The sequence below is a fragment of the Bacillus rossius genome, chromosome 3 (genome assembly GCF_032445375.1).
Source record: "Bacillus rossius redtenbacheri isolate Brsri chromosome 3, Brsri_v3, whole genome shotgun sequence".
Taxonomy (NCBI): domain Eukaryota; kingdom Metazoa; phylum Arthropoda; class Insecta; order Phasmatodea; family Bacillidae; genus Bacillus; species Bacillus rossius.
Window position 1 is genome coordinate 113714092 of NC_086332.1, and position 18775 is coordinate 113732866.

General features: G+C 39.0%; 1 protein-coding gene across 1 annotated transcript in view; it reads right to left on the minus strand.

Annotated features, from left to right (window-relative positions):
• The window catches only part of LOC134531164 (vacuolar protein sorting-associated protein 54), a 183988-nt gene that overhangs the window by 105286 nt on the left and 59927 nt on the right, over positions 1-18775 (minus strand). The window contains exon 12 of the mRNA XM_063366788.1: positions 6270-6425. Coding sequence (XP_063222858.1) covers positions 6270-6425 — 156 coding nt within the window. The remainder of the gene's footprint in view (positions 1-6269; positions 6426-18775) is intronic.

The following is an 18775-nucleotide window of genomic DNA, read 5'->3' on the forward strand; positions in this document are numbered from 1 at the left end:
ACGGTTTGTGGGCGTTTGTATTTTCGGACTTCACTTGGGTCGTAACTATCTAGTCCGGAGATTTTGGAATTTGTGTATGTCGTGCAGTCTCTATAGAATTTTTCGGCTAATTTTACAATGTGCTCTGAGAGCATTTCGAATTTTAGTTGTGCATGCAAGTTGACAGTAGGACATTTGTTTTGAATGATTTGGAGGTGCAGTAGCTGCTTGGCCCCAGGCGGGCGGATCAGTTGTTGGTAAAGCAATACACCTGTTTTACAGGTAATGAGAGTTTCGCTTGTTTAAAATGGGGTAGAGGGCAGAGAGCACATTTGGCATCTATGTGAGCTTTTGATCCCTATGTATAACGAGGTATTTAACTGTGTCATTATGTGGAATATTTTCCCCAAATAGTGTAATTTTGGGTCGTCCTCTGCCCGGGGTAGGTTTTTACCCGTGATGACAATGGCTTCAGATTTATTGACATTAATTTATATTCGCTATTGTGTGTAAAACCTCTTGAGAGTCATAAGTGAAGTTTGTATTCTCTGAGTTGCTAACTGTAGGTTATAATATCTGCTGAAAATTATTGTCTCATCAGTGTAGCATCCTAGTTGTACCAATCTGTGGTCTGGTTTTGGCAGGTTGTTTATGTATAAATTAAACAGTACTGGGCCTAGATACTGCCCTGTGGTACACCGGCACAAATGGTTTTTGTTTCAGATTTGGCTCCTTCGCACGTGACTGCAAAAGTTCTATGATCGAGGTAAAAATGTAACAATTTTATGTAGCAGTCGCGAAGATTTATGTCAAAAAATTTATAAAACAAACCAGAATGAAAAACCCTACTGAATGCCTTTTCAATACCTAGTAGGGCTGCCACTACATAGTCCTTCCAGTTAAACGCTGTTGTGATGCATTCAGTTATTCTGACTAACTGATGCGTGGTGGAGGGTTTCTGTTGAAATCCAAATTGCTCATTTTGCAGTGTATATTGGGCTTCAAGATGAGTGTTAATACTGTGCAAAATTATATATTCCATGACTTTAGACAAAACATTAACATACTAATAGGCCTATAATTTTGTGGCATAGTTTCGTCCTTCCCCAGTTTGTGAAAAAGTATCACATTCACTGTTTTCCAGGCAGTTGCAAAATATTAAAGCTATAACATCATGTTAACTGCACAGTTTAGAAATACAAGTGCATTTTCGAGTAATTTCTGTAACACTATTGTTTGTATGCCATCATATCCTACTACTTTTTTAAGGTGTAAGTTGTTTTATGACACTTTTGATTTTTGTGGTTGAGTGAGGCTTGGTACGAAGGCAATGGGTTGTCTCAGTTTAAAGTTCATTTTGTGGTATATTTCAATATTGAAAATCTAGTCGCAAGGCTCCTGGTTTGGCTGGAATGTATTCTCCAATACGTTAGCAAAAGCTTCGGCCTTTGCCGCAGGTGTGTAAGCAATGCCAGTATTCGTTGTTAGAGGGGGAATTCCATTCAACTTATTTAATAAATTCTTTGTCAATGGCCAGAGACTATAGTCGTGACTGTTTTAATTTAGAAATTTTTGCATCCCTCACACTGCTGCGCCACAGTGTCACTCTTCAGAGATTTCACTCTGGAGCTCGTTGATGTGGGTTTTAATGTGTCTTTCTCCGTGATGCTGAAATCGTCTACGCAACCAATTTTTCTGTGATATTAAGACTCGGAGGTAGGGCAGAAAAGTGTTTAGTGTGTGTTTAATTTCCTTTTCTGGGATGTGCGCGGTCATTCTCGCTTCGATTGTGACAGTAAGAGAATTGACAGCTTCATCTACTTCCCCTTTGGCCATAAGTGAGTCATCATTAATCTCAAGTAGGTGGCTGTTACAACAATTTTGAAATTCAGGCCCATTGGCTTTTGTGTAATCTTTTATTTTGCGTGGTGCATTGGCTTCTGTATTTACTCCATGCAAGTCCATGAGTATGGGGTAGTGGTCAGATGAGAGGTCTTGATTTACCCAGAGGTCGAACCCAGTATTAAACTGTTTTTTAATTACTATGTCCAAAAACATCTGGAATTGATTTAATTGATAAGGGTTAAAAGTTGGCTCATAGGGAGCAGAGACTTGGTAATTTCTTTTGGCCTGGTGCCTATGCAATAGCATCCCACTGGCTGTTCGTGTCGTGTTTGCGAGTGCCAGTCCGGATGCTTGGTATTGATGTCTCCTATTGCAAGAACACAGTTTCCAGTATTATTATAAAGTAGGTTAAGGTCATCTTGCATTAAAGTGTTCCCAGGTGGGGCATAAATAGAGAGTAATTTAGTGCGTTGTTGGTCCAGCTGTAATTCAATGCCTACTGCTTCTAAGTTCAGATAATCCAGGAGAGGGGTAATTACATGATTAATAGTTCGGAGCAAAACCTCCCCCTCTGTTTATATTTGCATCTCTATCCTTTCTATATGTGGTAAAACCTGGAACTATAAAGTGATCATGGGGTTGGAAATGTGTTTCGTTCATTGCAGCAGTTTTAATGTTTCTTGTTTGTAAATAATCTTGTAATTTGCCTTTATTATTTCTTAGTCTGCAAGCATTCCAGAAGAGAATAGTGTGTCTATTTAAGTCACTGTTTGTATTGTGTACTGTATTACTGTGTGTGTGTGTTGCATGGTCCTGTGAAGTGACCAGAGTTTCAGGGTGAAGCTTACTATCGAGTTTATTGACGTGACGTCTAATAAATCGATGAACGCTGGCTGCACGCACAAAAAATTGTCCCACTACTGATGTCCCACTACGGATGTGTTTAAGCATGTGTGGCATCTCTCTGGTATGTAGCGGATGGTACAGAGAACTCGGTCGACACGTGGCGGCGTACTGGTTCAAGGTTATTGTTGTGCACCGCGCCACGGGAGTATATTCGCAAGGAAATGGTGTTCTTACAAGTACGTATTATTTTAATTACTAGTGTAAATCAGTATATTTAAACAGTGTTGTATGAGTATTGTTTTAGCTGTGTAACTAAATATTTATTGCTGGTATGATACTTTTCACGCTATAGTTTGACATTAATCATTATTTGTCATGAGTTATTATTTGATCAACTAAATCACACACCGTATTATAGTTATGATCCCACGAGCGTGTAAATATTTCGAGTCCAACAGAGACTATGCTAGTTAAAAAAAGTTAAAACAAATATTGTGCGTGGAATATTATTAATTTATACCATCTGAAACAATTATTCTTGAAATGGTCTCGTGGCCGTGTGGTTAGCATGGATGTCTTCCAATCCAAAGGTTATCGGTTAAAATCCCAGCAACTGTAAATTTTTTTTGTACTTGTAAAAATAAATACGATGCACGCAACATTTCAAAGTAATAAATATATTTGAATTAATGAATGCAAATAAAAGTAAATTTTTTTAACTAAATTGTACATTTCATTTCACTCCTTCTTTGTATCCAAACAAAATAGTGATAATTCAATAAAATTTATTCAATTTTATTCATAAAAATATGCAGAGGTAGATTTTATCATAAAAAAGATAGAAAAATTAAAAAAAAATTCTTCCTCAAATAATATAATATTTTTAATGCCTAAATGGAATGGTTGCAAAAACCTATTACGGCTCAGTCTCAGGCCGAATATGATATTTCCTTTTCTTCTGGATCAATCATTTCATCAATGTTTTGTTATGACATTGTCACGTTAAACTATCGTCCGTAAACCGACTTTACAAACAACCAATTTTTTTTCCCTCCAGTTACATGTTCAAGGTATATACATATCATAATTATGTTGCACAGTGGTTCCAGAATGGCAGGAATGACTGGGTTGTTTGCAGAACTTGAGACAGTCAAGTGTCAGTGTCTGTGTCGGATCTTTGACACGAGTGCTCTTGGAAGTGTCTGCGGACATGCCGGGCTCATGTTCCATGGCCAGCTGGTTCACTGAGAGGGCTCGAGCGGGTGGCGAACCTCAGCTCGCATCTGCAGGATGCGACTGATCCGTCGGGGGTGCGGGGGGAAGGGCGGATGCCGGTATTGTTGCCAGCATGGTTGTCGGAGCCACGGTGTTTGAGACTGTAGCTTGCTTGTTTTGCTCTTTGCAGCCTTGTGGGTGTTCTGGCGTGGAATGCAGCCCCACCTCTGAAGGGGGTTCCTTGAGGTCGGACCATTTGCCATCGGGGGGAAGTTGAGCTCGTCCCCATCCAGGCAGTTGAACCTGTTGTATGTTTGAGCATATGGCTGCACGTGGTACTGTGCCCACAGAGGAACAAAGGTGTTCCTCAGAGGTGGCGCTGGCTGTGGGTAATGTTGCACGGGCCCTGAGGGGGCGTGTTGTGGCAGCCGTGTTTGCCAGGTTTGTGCATGTGTGTTTGCCTTCAAGTGCTGGCGCAATTGTGCCTCATGTTGCTTGCGTGTTTCAGCGGGAAGGCGTGATAGTTTTTCCCTCTTGTACTTGCAACAGCTGCGATAACTGGTGCAGTGGTTTCCACAGCAGCCTACACACTTGACCTGGCCTGTCCCTAATCGTGCACCCCGCAGTCAGATCAGGCTGCAGTAGTGACAGTGAGGCAGGCGTTGCACCCGCCTGCTGCGTGTGTGAATCTCTGGCACCTGGAGCATTGCGCAGGGCCTCTGGGGTGCCTGTAGTCCGGGGAGACTCGCAGTCCCGTGAAGTACTGCAGGGTGTAGTACGGCATCAGGTCGGTGCCATGACGCAGCTCGAGCACTAGCTTCTTTACGAATTACTTTGTCCGCTCGCTGCGGGTGAACAATTTTGTGACTGGCATTCCCAGTTTTGTAATTTCCTCTTGGAGAAATTCTGTATCGGTTTTGGCCAAGAAGCCTCGGAGCACGAGTTTCTCCGGGATTTCGTCGAGCTGGTGGATCAGGCTGTGCTTGTAGCCTAGTGTTTTGTTGGCCTGAAGCGCGATGTGATACTCTGTAATAGTACTACTCTGGATGCGCATGGTATTGTTGCCAAAGTTGTATGTGCTCCAAGAGAACGTCATCCGAGTATCCAGCTCTCTATTGAGTGTTAGGTAAACTTTCGCTGCCTCAGGTAGACTGTGATTGGCTTAGTTGGTGTTTTCTTGGCCGCCTGCAGCTGGCCCGTGCCCTGAGGGAGCTGTATGGTACCCTGAGGGGGCTCGTTTGCTACATGAGCAGGCAGAGATGCGCCCTGAGGGGGCATTCAACATGTGAAGTCATCGTCAGCGCCTCGTTTCAGCTTTTTAGCATGTTGGTCTGCTGGCTACTGGGGCCTTGTTGAGGTGTAATCATGTTCATGATGTTTATCTCATGCATTTTGGTGAGCTCCTAGCAAAAGGTGAGCACACACTCCACCCACTGACCATACCCTGGGGCTAGTTAGCCGAGGTAATGGCAAGGCAAGGAGGTTCTGAACTTCGGGTGGTTGTGGGCAAAGTTTATTCCTGCAAAATACGCGGTTCTTCAGGCGGCGGTATCCTGTTAAATTTCTAGAAAAACTAACAGTCAGCACATCCTTCCTCGTCAGCTGCTACAATGGAACTTTCATCTTTCCCTGTCCAAGGGCCGGCCTTATATACCCTTCCTGAGGGCTTGGGAATAATGTCGGAGGGGGAGGAATTCCGGGAATCGCAAGCCGTTTCCAGGAATTCCAGCCGGCTGTAGTGCCATTAACACTCAGCAGGCCTGGCGGGAGACGGGGTAGGGGAAGAAACACAGACAGCTTCGCCAGCGCTCGGCGTGGTTTTCCCGGGCAACCGGAGATGCAGGCGTGGTCGCCCTGGTGACGCGACTGCAGCCGGGCGGCGCTGACTATCTCAGCTGTCTGCCGCGGCTCACACACGTTTAGGAAGAGAGGGGCTGATGGCTTCGTGATTATACACGTATGCAGCACGTTGCACGTCAACACATCAGTCAAAATGACACAATTATTTGTGAAAACTATTATGAATACTGTTGAATAATATTATATCTTTACGAATAAACATAATTTATAAATATTATAAACAAAAAAAACTTCTGTTTAAGAAACAAAATCAGCTTAAATAAACCCATAAAATATTTTCTCTCGCAATGCTGATTCTCTCCCTAAAATGGAATAGTTAACTTGTGTTGTTATGTCTGTAAGGCCTCTAAGGACCTCCTATCAACAAGATGTAAAGCCCAAATTATAAAAAAAAAATTAATAATAATAAAAACTGAGCTAATTAGGCCAATGGGACTGTACAGTTACCAGTTTGATTTAAATTCCAACTATAGTTGGACAGGAATACTAAATTGTGAGACAGAAAGCAGAGAGGGTAAGGGAACCTTGACGCGATGGAGGAGGCGCAGCAGAGTGGAGGTGGAGCGCTCCATGAGGTGCAGCCAGTCCTGCAGCCCCAGGTCCTGCAGCTGGTCCCCGAGACCCGTGAGCGCCACCTCCGAGTCGCTGCAGTCGCTGGCCGCCACCACCTCTATCACCACCTGCACCAGCCGACAACCACTAACATTTCACAAGTTATCACAGGAAAGGTTTTCATTCGGAAAAATTTCTGGTAGATTTCCCTTTTTCCCAATACCAACATAGATTTACATTTAAGACAAGTTGATATACTTACTACCAAGATAATAAATAGTACACTCTTTCTGTATTGTAGTCTGTACTTGTGTAAGGTGTCTAGTGTTTTATCCTCAATTACAAAATTTTCACACCAAATGAAAAATTTAACTTTACCCTTATATTACTGTACAGGTAAAAATCTTTGAAGTTAATAAGAAAGTACATAACTGTGAAGTAGGATACCCGTACATAGGCCTATAGTCAGCCACTCAATTCCAGATACAAAATTCCAAGATTTTTCCAGGTGTTTTTAAAGTTTTACCAGGTTTTACAATAAGGAATAAAAATTAACTTTATTAATTTTTCTAATATACGTATGATGATACAAAGAACAAGTACCCATACCTGAAGTACACTGCTAGTATGTAATAGGCTAATAAGACAGCATGAGTGATAATAATTTAGGGTATGCGAGTTTCTCTAACAATTGAAAATACAGTGACCCTAAAATGATAAAGAACAGTTGTTCAAATTTGCAATTACTACGTGCTTAACAATAATAAAGCATTGTACCAAAGAAAATGTTTCTTAATCAGCTTGAATGAAAAGTAAAAAAAATATTATATATAGTTCAGTATTGTTTATCCAAGTATCCAAACACCGGAAATATTTTAGAAACAACTTTAATTACAATATTTTTTTTGGAATTTATTTTGACAATCATATATTTTTGCGCAGTTAACAAAAAACTGCTAAGCACGAGAGGAGAGAGTGCGTGGCTAGGTCGGGGACCGGCTGCTACCAAGAGGGGAAGGAAGTGACGAGGAATCTGGAGACAGCTCTCGCTTGATGGCCAGAGAGAAAATTTAAAAATTAACCAGTCAGAGTTTGTGTGTGCTAATGTATTTCATGAGCACGCGTGACCATATCTCAAGCAATGTCAATAGTTCTCTCACCCCCCTTCTCTATAGACCAAAGTTTAATTATCCTGGGACTGGCAAGACATGCAATCTGTGTCTATCTTGACACGTTTTGTGATGCATGAAGCATGTTTTCCATACACCCCTCACTTTGAACTGTGCCCCAACAAAATTGTCTTTGCGTGAGCGTTCCCACCGTATTTCATGCATAGCACTGCAACTAATGTTTTACAATTAGTGCAAGTATTCTAGCAATCCATCTTATTGTGAAAAATTTCTAATTTCAGCGCGATAGCATTTGAGCTTTTCCTCCATCACAAAATTCCGTTGAAGTATCCCTTTACCAGTAGAAGCAATTAGGTAATAGAAGCGGTCACAAGAGAGGGAGACAATAGTGGGCGACTGCCGCCCCTTCCTCCTGTAATAAAGTAGAACCGGCTGAAGGTGCAAAACTTCCGTGAAAATATTAACTATTCAGATATATATTTACTAAATACATGTGTGTACGGGTTGAAGAAAAAAGAAAAATCTTGGCAGTAACTTATCTATGTCATTGGATGACAGCCACTACACACTTCTGTATTACAGTCAGAAACAGCATCAGCTTACGCAGGGAGAACGGCAGACACTCCTTCTTCCGTCGGCCCGGGATGACGTGACTCGTCACAGCCGCTCTCGTTGGTTCGAGAAGGGCGCCACAGTACTTAAGCAGCAATGCCGGCCTCCGCGGGAGTTCCGTGAGAGTTCCGAGCATGTTCCGAGAGTTGGGAGAGTTCTGAGAGCTCTGAGAGTTCTGTGAGTGAAGGCAAGTGCGACATCGGCAAAGAGGGTGAGAGAACCCCTCGAGAGTTGCGCTTTAGCAGAGCGACGGGATCGAGAGAGTGCGACTGAGTGGCGCGAGGTTGTGTGTGTGTAAAGGCGTGAGGTAAGGGGTGAACCACTGTTGAGCCTAGCTCCAGTGAGGAGTGCGAACTGTGGAACTTGACAAACATTGAGTGACTTGCAAATAAACATTTTTAAGTGCCAGTGATTGGTGATCGGACATTTTGTAAGAACAATTATTTGTTAGTAATTTAAATATCAGTAAATAATAAAACTGTAATAATACTTAATTGGGCTATCCCTTATGAACCCAGTTCTCCACACATAGGTAATAACAATATGAACACTTAAATTAAGATAATTTTTTTCTAATTTTTTAAAAGCCTGTTAATATAGTGTGCAGCACTAAAATGACAGCCCAAGCCTGATAACATCACTACAAAATGTATGTGGGGAGAACTGGGTTCGTAAGAGATAACTCAATTACCATTTAATTAATTACTAATATTTACATTACTAATAAACGATTGTACTTTAAAATGTTTTATCACCTTTCACTGCACTTAAAAATGTTTATTCTCAAGTCAATCAATGTCTGCCAAGTTCCACAGTTCGTACTCCACACTGGAGATAGGCTCAACAGTGGTTCGCCCCTTACCTCGCGCCTGTGTACACACAGACCCACGCCATTCAGTTGCACTCTCTCGATCCCGTCGCTCCACTTAGCGCCCCTCTCGAGGGGTCTTTCACTCTCTTTGCTGATGTCCCACTTCCCTTCACTCATGTAATTAATTCTCCCAACTCTTGGAACTAGCTCGGAACTTGGCGTCGCTGCTTATATAGGTACTTGTGGCACCCTTTTCGAACCGATGAGAGTGGCTGTAATGAGTCACGTCATAACGGGTCGACCCGACGCCCGAAAAGTCCAGAAAGGCCGTGTTTATTCATGCCACTCCACACAGTGGCCCACAGAATTCCCAAGCCCACTCAGTGATAGATAACAGTGCTGAGGAAGGATGATGCGGTGGAAGGGGAGGAGGGGTGGTGAGGTGCATGCACGATGTGAGTGGCCGTGTGAGACGCCCCGGGCCAGATTACCACTGGAATACCCGCTCAGGTGTGTTGCACACATCACGGCTCTGCTTCCCACTTCGTAACAGTATGTTTCTGTTTCTCTGCTGTTTAGAAGTTTTACATAGCATGTACTTATTTTCAAACTGTTATTCTTAACTGTAGTATGGAAATTAAACCACCATAATATTGAGATACTTTGGGAACATAATGTAGTAACAAGAGAAGTATGTATTATCAGTGTTCATCCCCTTCTCTAAATAACTTTTTTTTTTTAGATTTTCTACTGCTTTATATCATTATATTAACAATAATAAAGCTAACTAGATTCAAGGCCAAAATTGTGTCACATTAATGATAAATTAAAAACTCTTTTTACGTCATTTCTTACATTTATTTGATTTTGCTTCTTATAGTACGTAGGGTCTCTGCAGTTCTGTCCATGGCATGGTTATGTAGATAGGTCCGGCAACTAACCTTCATTCTCCGTCCGCTTAGTGAAGCTGGCGGCGGCCTATGATCTAACGGTGCTAGCAGTAGTACAACTCAGTCTTAAAATTGTGTTTAATGGGAGTGTCGTAAAAAAGTGGGCATATTTCTTAAAACTCTGTTTCGTTTTAAACTTCGACTAGTGTTTAGGATTTTAAATTTATTTGGAAAATCTGTAGGTGTTAAATGCATAGAAATAACTTGTAATTTTGCCACAATGGTAAGTTAAATGATGGAGTGTTGATAATTTGGATCCCAAACAAACAGTGATTTCTCAAATTAAAGTTAATTGCATATTTAAATCAAGAATATTAGTTTGCTATACATTTTAATCTTCATGCAAGTGTAATTCTTTTAAATGTGATTTTTTAGATCCAATAATTCATTTTAATGTTCTGTCTTAACCTAAAGGCCAACATATACTCATTATAATTTTAGCATTTACATTTTAAAGCTTAGTTTATATTTAATAAAAATTTTTAGGCAATATAATTAATAGAATGTATTTATAATCTTCTTTTGAATGATTTTTATATTACTTATGTTATTTTAAAATTGAACTTTGTGCACAGAATTCTGATTTTTAAGTTAAAATTTATTTTGAGCCAATACTTGATTATGTTAGAATTAAAAGACCTTTTTTTTAGAAATTAAAATAGTTTTCACTATCACGTATAGATGCTGCAAAATGTTCACCCATGTAATGCTTGTAACTAAAGCCAATACATGTGGTGGATTACTTTACAGATGGAGATACATAAGAATTGTAACATAGATTTATTAATAATAACAAAAATGCACCCCCAAAAAAGAATTCCATTTATTACTATGTATGAGATATAAAATTTAAGGTTCAACAGAACATGAGGGTGAGCTGTAACCTTCTTCATTACAACCATGCACAATGCAAGAGCAAGGCATTCTCTCTCAACAATTCAGCTAACTGACTAATGCGGAAAAATTTAAAGGAATTGGTATGGATTATACACTTACCCAGCACCCAAAAGAATAAAAAAAATTTCAAAAGTTGAGATGGAGTTAGCTATTATATTATATACGAAACTCCTATTTAACACAATGTTAATCGTTGGCCCGTCTACTACTACCGCCGTTAGTTCGCAGGCCGCTGCGAGCTTCACCAAGCCGATGAGACATGTCAAGACAAAAGATAATAAGTTGTCAGACCTATCTATAAGACAGTGGTCCACGAAAATGCTTTGGGTCAACAATTTCATGAAGAACACATTTCAAGTCAAACCGTTCTAACCTCTGAAGCATATTTTCTCCAAAAAGTCATGTCACATTGTACATGGACAAATTCTGTATCAAAGTCACAAACTAAAAATAGCAAACAATATTATCTCTTAAAAATATGTTTAATTGACATTGAATTTGATATAAAAATAGGTGTTTTTTTTGTTCTAACTTAATGCCTTATATTTTAGTCGGAACACCTATAGATGTTACTATTAAAGCTTCTTTATAGATTTTTCACGTGAATTATTTACTTTCAGGTTATTTAAAGATGATAGTGTTGTTTCAATTATTCCATTTGGAATTGCTCCGAGGTAAGCATGAGAAGGATGAGCAAAGAGTCCACAAGGGCACATTTTTTCTTGGAACTTATTTTTGTACGCTTTAATTGTGGTTCTTTCATGCATTCGTCTGGCTGCCCTGTCGTGGGGCACGAATTTAGACACTGCCTGATGATAAAAAAATAAACGTTCGGAAAAACAGTAAAAACTTATCAAGTAAAAATCAATCATGACTAAATTAACTGTGGCAAAACCTTTTAGAACATCGGCAAAATTATAACTTGTGAACGAGTGATTGAAGACGAGCGTGAGAAGCCAGCATTCACCGTTTAACAGCGCGGGACATCGTGGGAAAGGAATGCGACGAGAACTACATTGTAGAACATCGTAGAACATTGTAGAACATCGTAGAACAGCGCTTCGCAGAACATCGTGGGACATAATTCCAGCAACATAAATCATCTCGGTACTTCGCGGGACAACGAGGGATGAATCGCCGGAAACAGCAAGTCTAAATTGGACAAAAACTTACATTCTTATGGTCTAAATTTTTGTATTTATAGTTGCCATTGTATCAAGGTTTTTTTTCCTGTGTTTTTAAAGGGTTGTTTACGTTTTTTTATAATAATAAAAATAATATGAGTACAGACAGTCAGGATGACCTGACTGAAACTTCAGGAAATTCCGACCCAAATTTGAATATTGAATTGATACGGGAGCAGTCGGAAAACATGGAACAGCATGCAAATGGTAGTCCAGTAGAGGTTATGGGGGGGTCAGACAGGTCTAATCAAATGTTAGAAAAATTAATGATAATGATGCATAACATGTCACAAGGGATGCATAACATGTTACAGGGTCAGACTGAATTCAGACAGATGATGGAACAAAAATTAGATGCCTTTACACTGGAAATTGTACAAGTAAGACAAGAACTAACCAAGACAGTTGAGATAGGATTTGATGCACTTAGGAATGATCTTAATGAACAGATCTCATCTTGTATCGGCAAAGTAAATAATTGTGAAGTGCAGATGGAGGAGGCACAGTCTAGGTTAAAAACATGTGAAGGAATAGTGGGCCCAGTTCAGGAAAATTTGATACAAACAGGTAAAACAGTTCAGGAGCATAGTAAAAAAATTTCAGAGTTGGTACAACATGGTGAGGGTGTACAAAACAGAATTGTCGAAATTCAAGATGATGTCACAGATTTACAGTTAAAAGTGGTTCAGGAAGTTAAGGGGAATTTTGAAGCTAATGTTGAAGGGACGTTAACCGAAAGTTCAAAGGTGGGTGGCCAGTTGGAGAATTTTAGGTATGATGTGGGTAGAGAATGTTTACAGGAAATCGAGGAAGGGCTGAGTAAGATTAGAGGGGATGAACAGTGTAGCATTGGAGGTTCAGTTTTGACTGTAGATGAAGTGAACACTATTGAAGGGACAGTGCCTAAATTGTTTGGTGATGACCGAGGGGTCACTCCGATACAATTTGTAACCAAATGTGAGAAAGTAGTTAGCTATTTTAGTGGTTCGGATGAGCAACAGGTAGGATTGTTTATCACTAAATTGGATGGTGGTACATTGCAATGGGCAATACATAAGAAGAATGAATGGGGAAAAAAAAAAAAAAAAAATGCCAGTTGTGTTTGTACTTTTTTAGGATAATTCAATGAAACATTATTATGGACAATCAACTGTACAAGGTTGATTATTGTGTAAGGTATTTTTATGTTGATATTGTAAACAAATTGTGATCAAGAATTTTATCAGGTTGGACTAAAGACACTTCACTATAGTGAATATTTTGCATATTTTTTAAATGACAAATGAACATGAAATTCCAATGAAATGTTTTGTAGTGTCAGTATAACCTGTTGAAGGTTATGTTTGCTCTATAATCAAGTGTTAATTGTGTTTTTTGTTAAAAATTGATGTCACTTTTTAATTTGGTATGGAGAATTGAAATAATTTTGTGTATGTAATTTTTCAATGTTTGGGTTATAATTTTGTAAATTTGTTTTAAGGAGTTATAATAATATCAAAAGTAATGGTATGTTATTGTGTTAAAAAGATCTTGCAATACTCATGGTCAGGTCAATTTGTTGCAATTGTTTGCACATTGTTGATTTGTTATGGTATCTCTTTTGTTTCAATTGACACTTTTGTACTTTTTGATTTAATTTTGTACAAATTCAATCAAAAAGTAGGGGGGGGGGGGGGGTTATGTAGCATTGCACAATGAGGATTTGTTATATACATATATATTTTTTTGGGTCATAAGAATATTGATTAAGAATAATGTTGATATGAAAGGTAGTAATTATTTAATATGTAGATAAGGATAGTTCATAGTTGTTAAGAATTGTTATTAATTACTTTGGTTAAATTTCATGGAAAGCCTTAAAATACTTAGTTCCTTGAGATACTTAATTATTAATTTGAGGGTTAATTCCAGTCCATAATAAATAATTTTGACATTTGATAATTAATGTCAGTAATTGTTTTGTTTAAAGCAGTATAGATTATAATTTTACAGGACATCATTTTTTAACAAAAGTTTCTAATATGGTATGAATTTCAACTTTGTTTACTAAATTTTGAACATTGTATTTGAATTTGTTGGGTAATTTTAAATTCTATTGGATATTGCTAGTGTAATATCTTGAGAATAGTCTGGAAGGTACAGAAGGAAGAACGGACAGGCGCGACACTCTGGCGCCAGAAAGTTATTTTTCACTTTGTAAATGCGTGTTTGGGATTTACGCGTCACATTGTACGCACAGCTGTAGCGACCGTCTGGAAGGGTCTCTGGAGGCTACCACTAGCCAGCCAATCAGGGCGAGCCCTGGCGTCAAGTGATGTGCCCGTACGAATTTCCTTATATGGTCATGTTTTGGAATTATGTGCGCTGATTGGTCAGTTGGCCCACGGGGTTGCCTCCCTTGTTTTCACCTTTACAAGGGAAGGTAATCTCGTCGACCAAGTCACTTGTTGCTCGATCGTCGCCAAACTCGGTCGCGTCGTCGGCAAGTCGCAAGACAAATGGAGAATTATTAAGAGATAATTTAACGCCTAGGGACTGGGGCCAGGCCGTAATTTTTCAACCTAAGTTCATTTTTTTCGGACAAATTCACTAGAAATTTAGGCCCTAGGCGTCGGCATCGGCCCGACTTCGTGTGATTTCGGTCCGCGATCGACGGTACCTTGAGTTATGTAATTAACCAAGGGACATTACTAAGTTTTTTTTTTCTTTGGCGAGTGACAAGACTCCTCGACCATCAACGGCAAGATGTATGGTGCTGTGGTATGTATTTGGACCTTATCCTATCTAAATTCAAAGACATCGTTAAAATTTGTATAAGAAAAGACAAAAACTGTGCAAGTAACGAAGTTTTTCTAACTAAATTCATTTGTAAAATTGTGTATTGAGGCCATGTAATGATGAGAAAAAACATTTTTTTGAAGAAATAAACAAAGATAATTTAATAAACTCTTTTATTTCCAAATAACGCAGAACCATCGTAATGAAAAATTCCTCAGGAACATTGTTTGTTTTGTTTTGTTACGTTTCTCCGTGTGCTTAGCCGGGCAAAAAACATACAACGTAACATGCTAAGGCTCAAAAATATATTATCACAACGATTGACAAAGGGAATATCCAATTCATTATGTCTTGTGATACCGCCAAAGAGATGTTTGAGAAACTGTGCTCCATCTATGAACGAGACAGTAGCCAAAATAAAAGTTTGTTGCTTCAAAGTTTTTTCAATTACAAAATTGAAAATGTTGCGGCAGGCCTCTCAGAACTTCAAAATATATCAGTTAAACTGAAAAGTGTAGGACATACAGTTGATGACGAGACAATGATAGGAAAAATTCTATCGTCATTACCTGGTCGATTTAATTACTTTTTAACTGCTTGGGAATCTACTTCAAAGAGTGCTAAGACTCTCACAAACCTGACTGCAAGGTTGTTAGCAGAAGATGAGCGGTGTCCCTCCAGTGCATGTGACAATGTTGCATTCAAGACTGTAGATAAGGACATTGTGTGTTATAGGTGTAATAATAGAGGTCATTTTGCTAGAAACTGTGTTCAAAAACCAAAAGGGTGTAAAATTTGTATAAAAGAAAATCACACTGAACAGAACTGTTACTTTAAGAACAGAAATAAACCGATGAAACAAGATGGATACAAAGTTGCATTCTTAACTGAAGCAAGTAATAAAAACCATGAGGGAGCATGGATATTGGACTCGGGGTGTACTTCACACATGATTAATACCAGCTGTTCGTTGTTTAATACCAGTGATATTAGCTCTGAAATTGTGACATCCAAAATAAATGAAAATCTGAAAGCAGAGATTAAAGGTGACATAGAGTATCAGGAGTGTCTGTTGAAGGATGTGTTGTATGTGCCTGGGTTGACAAAGAACTTGATGTCAGTGAACAAAATTACTGAAAATGGAGGTGTTGTAAAGTTTACTGAGGATAGAGTAGAAATATCCAAGAGAGGAACTAAGATCATAGGTTACAAGGATAGTGTTGGGCTGTATAGTGTAAAAATGACTGGCTGTGAAAACACTCTTTTATCAGAATGTAAACAAACTGACGACATAAATGAATGGCATAAAAAGCTTGGACACCTGAATTTTGAAAGCATGAAGAAACTGACTGAGATGTCAACTGGATTAGAACATCTGAACTTTTGTGCTAGGGAAACTCTGTGTGTGACATGTTTGAGGTCAAAACAAACAAGAAAACCCTTTGGAAAAGAAAGAGACTGTGCAACAAGACCACTGGAGGTAATACATACAGATGTGTGTGGACCTCTAGACACCACATGGGATGGATTCAAATATTTTATTACATATTTGGATGACTATACACATTTTTCTATAGTGACTTTGATAAAAAATAAATCTGATGTTTTTGAAGCCACGCGTGCCTATGTTGCCCAAGCTGAGTCTAAATGGAACCTCAAGGTTCACAAAATCAGATGTGATAGGGGTGGTGAGTATAATTCTGGAGATTTCAACGACTGGTGTCAGGAGAAGGGGATTATGATGGACTATGCTCCTGTGGCAACTCCACAGCTTAACGGAAAAGCTGAGAGACTAAATAGAACGCTAATGGAGAAAACTAGAGCTTTTCTGTTTGACTCTGGGATGAAGATAGAATTATGGGGAGAAGCTCTGCGTACTGCAACCTACGTATTAAACAGAAGCCCATCGGTCACCGTTGTGTCAACACCTGCAGAATTGTGGTTTGGAAAAAAACCTGACCTTTCAAATTTGAGATTGTTTGGTGCACAGGCCTATGCAAAGAAGGTGAAACAGGTAAAGAAATTGGATGAGAGATGCAACACATTAGTTATGATTGGATATTCAACAACTGGATATAGACTGTGGAACGAGGAGAAGAGACAAATTGAAATTTCGAGAGATGTAATTTTTGATGAATGCTCTACAGTAACTGTTGTAGAAAATTCTTATGACAAAATCAAATTGAATGAGAATTTTTCTGAGGATTATGAAGGAGAACTTGAAACCCTTACCCTTGGTGAGAGTGTGGTGGATACCCATAGTCCTAATTGTGAAGAAAACGAAGAACCTTTTCACGGATTTTCCCCAAATCAAATTGACAAGGCATCTTGTGGTCCCAGTCAGGAACTTACTGGAACTCTCAGATACGATGAAAACGGACTTGCAAGGCGGAAGAAGACAAGGCCACAATATTTGCAAGAATATGTCATGCTCACTTATCAAGAAGCGGTTTCTGGTGAGGATAAGGAAGAGTGGATCGCTGCAATTCAGTAAGAAAAATCTTCACTGGAGAAAAACGAAGCATTTGAATTTGTGGCAGAAGGCTGTGTTGGGAAACTGCAAAACTTGCTCTCTAGTAGATGGGTGTTTTGTGTCAAGGATGACAATAGATACAAAGCCAGGCTTGTTGTAAGAGGATGTGAACAAAAGGCAGGATATGATTATGATGAAACTTTCAGCTCCGTGGTATCAGTAAACACATTAAGGCTACTCATTGCTTATGGGAAAAGTAAAGAAATGTCCTTTAAACAGTTTGATATAAAAACTGCTTTCCTTTATGGTGACCTGGAAGAGGAAATATTCATGTCATTGCCTGAAGGATTTGGAAGTAAAACTGGAAGTGTCGTTAAACTGAAAAAAGCCCTATATGGACTCAAACAAGCACCTCGTGCCTGGAACAAAAGATTTGTTGATTTCCTTAAGGAACAAGGAATGCAACAACTTACTACTGACAAATCTGTATTTAAAAATAGTGAAGCCAATTTGGTTGTAGCAATTTGGGTTGATGATGGACTAGTGATCTCAAAAAATAAAACTCAAATAAATGAAATTCTAACCAAGCTCCAGACTGAATTTGAGGTTAAAATAACTGACAGCCCTGAAACATTCATTGGCATAGAAATTGTAATTACAAGTGAATCCATTAGTCTTCATCAAAGATCTTACATTGCCAAGGTACTAAAACAATTTAATATGGACAGCTCAAAACCTGTGAAAACACCTGCTGTTCCAATGAGTGAATTCCTCGAAGATAATCTAAATGGGAGTGTGAAGTTCCCATATAGAGAAGCAATTGGAAGTCTGCTCTACTTGTCTAACAGAACAAGGCCAGACATAACCTATCCTCTAAATATGGCCTCAAGGAAAAGCAATAACCCAACAATGGAAGATGTTCAAAGTGTCAAAAGAATTTTTAGATATTTACAAGGTACTCAAGATCTAGGGCTGCAGTATTCCTCGCGGGACAACAACACATATATGGAAGCTTACAGTGACGCAGATTATGCCAGTGACATATCCAGAAGAAGCACGTCAGGACACATCATCATGTATGCAGGAGGCCCAATTTCATGGTCCACAAAACGCCAACCTGTTATATCACTGAGTACAGCAGAGAGTGAGTTTATTGCAGCAAGTGACTGTGTTAAGGAAGTGTTGTTTGTGAAATCTCTGTATAAGGAGCTGATTGATGAGGTAATACCAGTGAATTTGAATGTTGATAATCAGAGTACAATAAGGATGATTAAGAATGACAGTGTTTTCAAAAGATCTAAACATATTGATGTCAGATTTAAGTTCATTTGTGAACGTGTAATTGAGGAGGGCATTAACTTGGTGTACTGTCCTACTGAACGTCAATTGGCCGATGTATTTACCAAAGCTGTGACAGTAGGTTGTTATAGAAGTCTGGTAGAAAAATTCATGGCTAAATTTGATGTCTAATGTTTGCTTACATTGTTGCAAGTTAAATTTATGGGGAGAATGTTAAATAGTTAAATTTAACAATTGTTTTGTTTCTCTCTGGGAAGTTTTGGTATGTTGTGGTGGTAAGGGGGGAAAAAAAACGACAAAAAGGAACAAGTGAAATGGACATGTGTGTGGTGTGTAAATAAGAA